General features: G+C 44.1%; 1 protein-coding gene across 1 annotated transcript; it reads right to left on the bottom strand.

The window, feature by feature from the left end:
- Nucleotides 1–1609: 1609 nt before the first annotated feature.
- LOC142043796 (parathyroid hormone 4-like) lies at nucleotides 1610–3157 on the bottom strand. The gene is made up of 2 exons (XM_075055377.1): nucleotides 3069–3157; nucleotides 1610–2029 (listed from the first exon to the last, which is right to left on the bottom strand). The coding sequence occupies exons 1-2, from the start codon at nucleotides 3155–3157 to the stop codon at nucleotides 1627–1629; spliced, it is 492 nt and encodes a 163-aa protein (XP_074911478.1). The 3' UTR covers nucleotides 1610–1626.
- Nucleotides 3158–9110: the final 5953 nt, after the last annotated feature.

Here is a 9110-nt window from a genome sequence, read left to right as displayed (position 1 = left end):
CAGGGAGGCGGGGGCGCACCTGGGGGATGCTGGTGTAGGCCTAGCTATGGGGGCTGCGGTAACGTCGACGCACTTTATTTCAAATCAGCCTTCTTCTCCACCGGGCCCAGCCAGAGGTACCAGCGCTTCAAGCCGTAGGGTGCCAGCCTGCCTGTGGTGCTCCTGCAGGCCTGGGGAGCCCTGTCCTGCTTCCTTCCCTCCTCCCCACGATGGTGCTGTGACCTGCGGCTTCACAGCACGTAGCCTCGCCTCACCGTCCAGCCCGCAGTGGAGGTGAGGTTGGTTTTTTCCTGCCCCCACACGGGTGACACACATGGGGTCACCCGGTGGTGAAGGGCTCCCATGTCCCAACTCAGCAAACTCACTGCTTGGGCAGTATAACATGTTTGCCTGCTTTTCAGGAACATCTGAAACCTCAGTAATGGTTTGACTGGCCTTGGGAATCGTAGCGGGGAGCTCTGAGGAATGGCACAACAAAAGAAATGTGATTCCATACTTAAATGTGTGGAGATACTAGCAAAAGAGGATTTTGCTTCATTTTATTTACATTGCCACAAAAAAGCAAGGCAATTTCAGAGGGTGAAAAGGTTTTTATTATTTACACCAAGGAGTTCTTGGGTTTTAATCTATCACTGAGAAACCCCTTCTGCACATGCAGTTGAAGTCTATGAGCAACAGAGGAATTTCAGGACTTAGTGTGTAGTCCCTACATGATGGAGGAAATGCTGATATATTTGTAACACATGACAGAGATTTAATTTCTGAAAGACTGATTTTGCAATTAAACTGGACCTTGTTTTGTTTAGACAGAGACGGTCAGTTTGATACTAAAGGTGAATAGCAAAATCATGTGCTGCCTCTTTCAGGAAACACAGATGGCCTCATGAAGCAGGTTTTCTCCTGAGAAAACTAAGCCCTGTGGGAGCTCTTGGAGAGGATTTCACATGAACAGAGAAAAGGTAGGAAGTCTTGAAACAAAAGGCTCAAACAAGGACCCTAGAAGCTGATTCTCATCTCTTCCACCAGCAGAACAAGGTGAATGTCTACGGCTTTGGCTGGGAGGTGTGGGGATCACTACCGACTTCTACCTCTGTGGCCTGGCAAAAGTTTGCCACCCTGAAGGAGGACCTGAGAGGCGAGAGGCTTAAATCATTCTGTATGCTGGAGAAGCAGGAAAAAAAACCCCTTTGGACTGCAGAGCAGGGCAGAAATGCAGGCAGGTGTGAAGTAGAAGAGAATCTGTATTAGGAGATATGCTTCTTCAGGAGTCAAAACAGTAGACTGCAAGTGAGCCTGTGAATATGCAGATTAATGAACCAAGCTTCCTGCTACATGTGGGCTACAAGAGCTGCCACAGCCCTAAGATACCAGTAGCAGACAGGGAGGGACCTGCCACAGAAAAAGATATTTCTGGCCTGTGACAAATGACCCCATCTCTCAATCACAATACACGGACTGCCTGCTAGGGAGAGAACCTGGGTCCTTACAAGGGTCTCTACTCAACATCTAGGAGCAGTTAATGGAACAAATTAACATTATTTTTCTTTTGCGGTTCACCATTGCGCAAGAGCTTTTCCTTATGACATCACGTGTCTAAAGCAATAGATGGACTGAGCTGGATTGAGACTAGTGGGAATAGTTCTGTGGCTGGGTGCTAGGATTTCTCTTGCTCCCCAGCTCTTTGATTTGAAGGAGGTCGAAAAGGTCTTCTGGGTTCCAGTTACTCTTTGGGGTCTTCATATACTGCAGCAAATCCAGCTGCTTCAACGGAGGGAAGCCCTGCTCTTTTTCCGTCAGTTCCAGCAGCTGCTTCATCAGGCTTGAAGTCTCATCTCTGCTGATGCTGTTGTAGAGATCTGAGGGATCTTGGCTCTTCTGCGAATCCCACATGGCATTCGAAAGCGAAATATCCCTGCTGCTGGCTGTGTGCACGCTACCTAGGGCATTGTGGAGCCACATCAGGCGCTTCAGCCCTTGAAATGCCTTCCCTTTGTCATGCATAAGCTGATGCTCCGTCACTGCTCTTTTACTGCAAGGGAAGAAAGAGTTAGTTAGGAACTAAGCACAGCTGGATCAAAGCTCCTATTTCAAATGTGGCTGATTTGCATCCATCAATCTTAAGTGCTTCTCTAAACTGAGGAAGGAGCATTGATGGTGTCTACAAATGATGTGGAGGACAGCCCTGAGGTGAGACTAGTAGCTCTGGTGCCCACAGCCAGCCTGACCCTTGCAAAGCCCACAGCGTGAGCACTCCCACGCAGGCTAGCTCAGGGAGCCTGTAAGGCAGCCAGGCAGCCAGTTCCTGAAGATGGGAAGCTAAACACTGTGCCATTCCCAAAAGCTATACCTTGAATCTCTTTTTTTTTTTTTTAAAAAAAAAAAAAGGCAAACTGGGGAGACAGTGACAAAATGACCATAGCAGGCTTAAAGAGCTCTCACAGAGATTTGGTCTTTCCCAAATTTGGGTTCTTTTCAGAGGTTAAAATACCAAAATAAAATTCCCTTTTCATGACCTTAGTGTTCAAGGATTGTTGGGTTTGTTTCTTTCCTTCCACAGCTGTAAGCCAGGAGTAATTTAACTGAAATCAGAGGTGTCCATGAAATGAAAACAAAGCCTTATTTTCTTCAGATATAGCAAAAATTTTGAGCCAAATATTGGCTGGGGGGGCAGGCTAATTCTGGGATGCAAATATTTCTGCATTTCAGGCTGTTAGATAACATCTAACTGCAGCTATAGGCTCCCACTGCAGATTTGGATCTGAACAGGAACCTAAATATGGAATTTTAGTATGTGCCATTTCCATGGCTTGTGTTGAACATCCTTACATGGTTTGCTGCACTGCGTTTAAAAGCATCAGCTGAAATGTGGTATATGTTACGCATCTAAAAATGCAATTGGTCTAATTTTATACAGCATAGACGGCAATGTAAAATGTTGCTGTATCAAATTTATAGAATTTTCCTTCCATCATGCCATGGAGTAAATGACAGCAGTGGAGAATACAGCCCATTAAATCAAAGGCAAGCAGTCTTCTAATGATACTAAGTAAAAGGATGATATTGCTTACGTTTCAGTGTCTTGGCACGTTGCAAAACAGGCAAAAAAAAGAATTGCCAAAAATGTAACCATCTGCAGAGATCTCTGGGGCAGGAACATTTTCTCTCTTCTTTAAATCTGCTCCACAGGACAAGAAGCTGACAGTGTGATCAAAAATCTTTTTTTCTCTGTTCTTTCTCTCACCTGACAAAATGAATTTTAGCCTTTAAGCACTGGTAAAAATGGAGCATTGTACTATGGTACATCATCCCAGGACCTCCCAGAACATCAGATGTGTGGATTTGTGATATATACCAGTAAAAGATTAATAGATTTCATAGTATATTTCTACATTTCCTTTCTAAGAGTCCTAAATCTCCTTTTCCAATGTTGCCTCTCAATATACCACTTCCCACTCTTGTGCATTTGCAAGCACAGGTGATTATTTCATTTAGAACTGGCAAGAGACCTTTCTGATAAAAACTTAGCAGAAACTTAACAAAGATCAGGATCGCTGCCTAAGAAATCTGTCAGAAAACTCCAAAAAGAGTTTAAGGATGGACCATGCAGATCAAGTTAAAAGGTGTATACAGCCCTGGGATTTGGACCTTTAATAAGACCTTTTCCACAAGCAATACAAGTGCTGACATCCAAATCTGCCACTGCACAAGGATGATATTAGACTGATACTGGAGTTCTTTTCTGTAAAGAAGTGGATTTCTGGCTTAGGGAAGTGACAACTAGAAAAGGTAATTGTGCAATGATTATTTGCATCTAAGTTGTAACTGCACTCAGTTCTAGATCTGCTCCTGGCATTGGTATGCCTCTACCCATCCTTTCAACCCCACCGCTCCCTTTATTGCCAATATTGATTGTCTTATCACCAAAATTTCTGCATTTTTTACACTAATGACTACCCTGCTTCTAGGATTGGCTCCAGCCTGTGCCTTTAGTTATTTACTAGCAAATTCTGTATTGTTACATCAAAACCTAGATGAACAACAAAACGAAAGTTGCAGCATTTAAACTTACGTAAGATACGTTCCTGTATAATGAGGTTACTACTTTCTTGAAGAAATACTTCTTTTTGTGCAGAAGCAGTTTGGGTTAATAAAAAGCTCAGCATCTCCTCTAATGACTTTTTTTTATACGAACTGAAATATTGAATTGTCAATGACTGGACAGAAAGGCAAATTATACATTCAGTTGTAAAAATTAAGCTTGTTCTTAATAAGTCTATTGCACTAATGAGTGAGTAATTTCCTTGGACAATATGTTCAAATTAAACTAGATATGAAATAACAAATGGGTATTAGTTCTGATTAAAAAATACCTGTATTAAGTACAGAGATATATACATATAGATGTGTGTATATTTACATGCAGTATATTTTAGGTTATGCTAATGTAGAACTGCTTATACTTAATAGATAAGCTATACTTTCCTATTGTGATCAACAGTAAACTATGTATTAATTAAAAAGCATCTTCCAGTTACAAAAGTAACATTATCTACTTACTGATGATCTTGCAGAGATCACAGTGAAGTTCTGATCTGCACAGATGTGTCTCCTTGCCAGTCTTGTCGTGATGTTCCAGCTGCAATGACAAGTGCCTTTCACCTTCTTTTATACCACCCCAGAAACCACAGAAACAATAGAAATGATCTCTACAGCACTTTGTGACTAAGACCTTTCCTCTCGTGTCAGTGAAATGAGACAGCTCCCTGTTTCCAGTGATAATAAATCTTGGATTCTAAAATGTTCTGTTCAGCTGTGACTAAGGAAAAGATCACAAGTTTGTGGACGGTTTCTTATTCCTTTGCTGTATCTCCTGTTTTGTGAGAACTTTTTATTCTAACACAGTGTTCCTGTGCCCCAAGATGATGGAGAAGGGCTATTCAAACCTGTTGTTCCAGGGTTGATCAGGAAAAATGTCTCTGGTATGCAGAAAAGGTCTCCCTCCTTTGCTGTCCTCATGGAATCACATATAGGACACTAACATTGCATAGGAGGAATCTAAATAAAATAATACTGATGAACTCTGTAATGCCAGTTTACAGACAATCAGCAAAATGGGACAGTTACTCACAGAAAATCTAACTGGGGAGTTGGTAAATAAGATCCCACTGGATTTTAATGTTCAGTACAAATTTCATTTAAATCTCTTGATTGTACAGTAAACACACTTGTTTTAAATCTTGGAAGCTGGGGAGATACAGAGAAGTGTTATCAACTGACTAAACAATAAAAATGCAAGTAGTAGCTCAGGCAAAAAGCCAAATTCTGATATGCTTTGAAACCCTACGAGTTGATGCTGTGCAAGGTTTGATACGCTAACCAGGTAATTTCAATAGAATTTGGATACTCGAGGTGTGTCTGGACCATTAGGCTGAAACAGTAGTCTATTTAAGAGGAACAGTTCCTATTTCTTAAAGTGAAAGAAAGTGAAAGTATTTGTCATCTCTGAGGAAAAATTCCCTGGAAAGATTGAAAAGATAATTTCCTCAGTGTTATCAGAAGTTACCGATTCCTTTCAGAGAGGCACAGCCATACGTTCCTGTTAAACCCAGTCTCAGGTGAAAGCAAACACATTGTCTAAACAGAGACAGGCCTTATTAGCAATGCTCGCACGACCTCATCTATTCTCGCAGCTTCTATGGACATCAAATTGCTTTTTATTATATTCCTCATGACAGCTTATTTTGAGCCCACTATTTCAGAGCAATCAAATAAGTGTTCCTGATTTCATTACGTGAGTCCCAATTGTTAAGGAGAGTGTCACTCATTAAAGAGAACAAAGTGTATCACCAATTAAAGATGACATTTGTTAAATGTTGGTACAACAGGGGCTTGCTTCGCATCTTAGTTTCCAGGGTAGCAGTTACACTGCAGTTACACTGAATTATCTGCCCATGAAAGCAAGGTTTCTTAGTTACATCTTGAAAGACTAATAAGCCTTGGCCAAAGTCGTGTCCAAAACATCTGGTCTAATTCATCCTTGAACTTTTTGAGTCTCTGTTGTATAATGGATTTTCACTGAATGCAGTTACCAGCATTTCCACCGGAAGAACTAATATCGCATTAATCCGAGTGACTGCAGGCAGGCCAGAGACACTGAGATGCGATCAGTCAATGGGCACTTGAAGCATTCTGTAATGGCCAAACTGCATTGCTATGGCTACGCTCTTCCACTGGATATTTCTTTCCACCCAAGGACTTAGAAGTCAAAATAGCCCTGGACGTGACTGTAACATCTCCCTGAGAGGTGTATGTGAGGGACAGGCTGCTCTGAAGTTACAATAGATCTTTGAGAAGCATCCGGCGCAATGACTTACTGGCACTAACTGCGCAGTAGGGAAAGAGATCCTTGCAGGGATTGATTTCCATGGTTTGCAGTATTTCTAAAGAAAATATAAAATGTGTCGATTGCGCAGCTTATACCACAGCCACACACATCGTAGTTAATATTTCTAACTATGATGGGAACGTTCCTAATTTCACAAGGAGAAATTGTACAACCAGCACTACCGAGTGGTATTTTTAGCTGGTATAGATTAATCTCTGCAAGAGCCCTGAACACTGTAGAGCAAACTAAGAGCCCATTTTGCCCGGGAAGTTACCAGCATGCCCAGCTGATTGGAGTTTGGTTACCTCGGGGCCTCCCTCCAAGCACACTTGGAGCCATCAAAGGTTTAGCGTTGGCTTCAAAGCCTTCGCTCCCACCCTCCGGCGGCTTTTCCTGGTCTTAAGGCCTGACTTTGCCTTAGAGGGTGCCTTTGCTGTTGAATTACCTTTTTCAGTGGGAGCCTTTGAGCGAGGAGGGCTGTGCAAATTACGGTTTCCTAGTGAGTGATTCTTTTGTTTTGCTTTCCAGTCCTCTCCCCAGGGAGCCAGGTGGGGGAGGAAGGGAATAGGGCTTGCTGCAGAGCATGAAAGAAAAAGGAAAGAGAAAGCCTGGAGGCCAGTTGAGGGGGAAGATGGAATGGGGGGAGGGAACAGGAAGCAAAGCAAATGTGCAAATAGCCTCGTTAGGGCAAGGATCCTCTTGCCCGGGATTTGAAAACTTAATTAAACAAAGACTGTACCGCCTCAAAGGGATCCTCTATCTGTAGGGAGATGGATAGACAGATCTGGTAATTTTTTTCCACGTGCTGTTCTGTTATTCACCAGTAACAGGAGTGTGGGCTCCAGAAGGCTTTGTGCTTCTCTAATGTAAAAATCGACCTTGGTTTTTTGGATTGGGCTTGGGTTTGGGGTTTTTTTCGCTAACTGCTCTTAGCCTAACAGACTAAGATTCATATGAGCTGTTCAGTGCGGTGTGTGGAAAGAAAGACACCGCCCTGTTGAGAGGAAACTGTTTGACCACACTTGGATGGTAAATATAGTTCCCCTGAGCTGCTGGTAATGAATGGCTGCTCTCTCTTCCTGGCCTCCCTAATTGAGAGATCAGAGGAAATGACACCTCGCAGCAAACCCACAGGCCACGAAGACTTTTGCACCACTACACCCGCATCTCTCAGCACTACAGGGGCCATCACCAGCCCTCTGTCTCTGGCAGGAAGGGGCTAACAGCAGCATCACCTCGGTAACTAAAGGAGATGAAATTCAGCTCCTAGAGAGCAGGCTCCGGGCTTCCCCTCGCTTACAGGGGGAGAGTCTTGTGCAATCCGGAGAGGAGTAAGTAATCAGTAATCGCATTTGTTGGGGGGTAGGCTCCAGGGCCAGCATCTGGACTGCGTGGGCAGTTTTAAATCCTGGCTCCTAATCCACTATGTACTGCTTCATCCTGGAGAGAACTCCCATCTTCCAGGGGATTAAAATTGGAGTTGAACAGCAGTGAGTCAGGCTCACTGTTTTAATTTTCCATTTACTGATTTCAAGCCAGTTTTACAGAAGTGCCTGAGAGTCACAGGTCTATTTCAACACAGTAGCAAGGATGAGTGTTTTGTCCTGCAAAACCTGCCCTGGAGCCAAACCTGAGGCTGACTCTTTCTTTTTCCTTCCCAAAATAGTCTCCAGATGGAGTATTTTCTGTGTGCAAAACAAATTCAAGTGAAGCTGAGGCAAAGCCTCCAGTCCCTTGGGCTGCTTCTGCAACACCCGCTGGGCTCTCTGAGCTTGCTCCTGGTTCGACAGGGTTGCAGTATGCCTGGAGAAGTCTGCTGAGAACCTCGACTGAGCAAAAACAAAACAAAAGGAGGGGTATCCCCCAGTGCCGTGAGGCCTGCCTCACCCGCAAAGGAGCTCTCCGGGATCTGCCCCTGCGAGAGGGGAATGCCGCCACCTGGTGCCCACACCTTGGTTTGGCTGGGCCGGGGGAGGAGGTGGGCAGGTGGGTGCTGACCCCAGCTGAGTCGAGGGCTGGGGCTCAGGGGCAGCCCTAAATCCTGCCTGAGAAGCAGAGGAGCCCAGAGGTTACCTGGCAATCAGCTGTCTTGTCCCCAGACTAGAGGGCTTCATGCTAGAGAGGGTACCCAGTTGCTAGTGTTGTAGGACCAAGAAGGTGTTTCTTAAAGGACCAAATTGGCCAAGAGCTGGTCTGGATTTCTTATTTCTTTATAGTGCCGGCAAATGGTGTACTGGCCCTGAGGGAGAGCGGTTCGTCAGTCTGCCACCATACAGAGGTCATGGGGCTCCCAGCAGCAGGGTCTGGGGTTGTAATCAACACCCAGCCCTCAGATGTAAAAGATGCAGAAGGAGGTGGGACCCCAGCAATGGCAGAAGGCTCACACCTGGAAAGATGGGGATGAAGGTTGAGGAACTAAGTCTCCAAATGATATGTCATTCAAATAACTGGACTTCTTGCTAACTAATCCCCAAGTGCTGAGCCTTGGGGACATGCTGTGCCCCTGCACTGGATGCTGAGTGTGTCTTAGTTTAGGTCTGTGATGTATAAATTATAGTCTGTTCTTTCACTCTCCCTTTACTTGAGGTCTGAGGCAGAGCTAAAAGCTTTCACGGTGTAAAAAAATATATATTTTAAAAGTAAGGGAATAAGGAACAGAGACTTTGTACACCGTAAACAGAAGAGCAGTCATAGTAGGAATAAGCTTACGCCAGCTGGTTCTAAT

The sequence above is a fragment of the Buteo buteo genome, chromosome 23 (assembly GCF_964188355.1).
Source record: "Buteo buteo chromosome 23, bButBut1.hap1.1, whole genome shotgun sequence".
NCBI lineage: Eukaryota > Metazoa > Chordata > Aves > Accipitriformes > Accipitridae > Buteo > Buteo buteo.
This window is presented reverse-complemented; position numbering and strand designations above follow the sequence as displayed.

Bases quoted from the DNA above. Each gene is read 5' to 3' on its own strand.
- LOC142043796 (XM_075055377.1), bottom strand. From the start codon at position 3,157: ATGTTCCTGCCCCAGAGATCTCTGCAGATGGTTACATTTTTGGCAATT. The intron at 2,030-3,068 runs GTAAGCAATATC...CTTCCCTTGCAG, and splicing joins ACGTGCCAAGACACTGAAAC to TAAAAGAGCAGTGACGGAGC.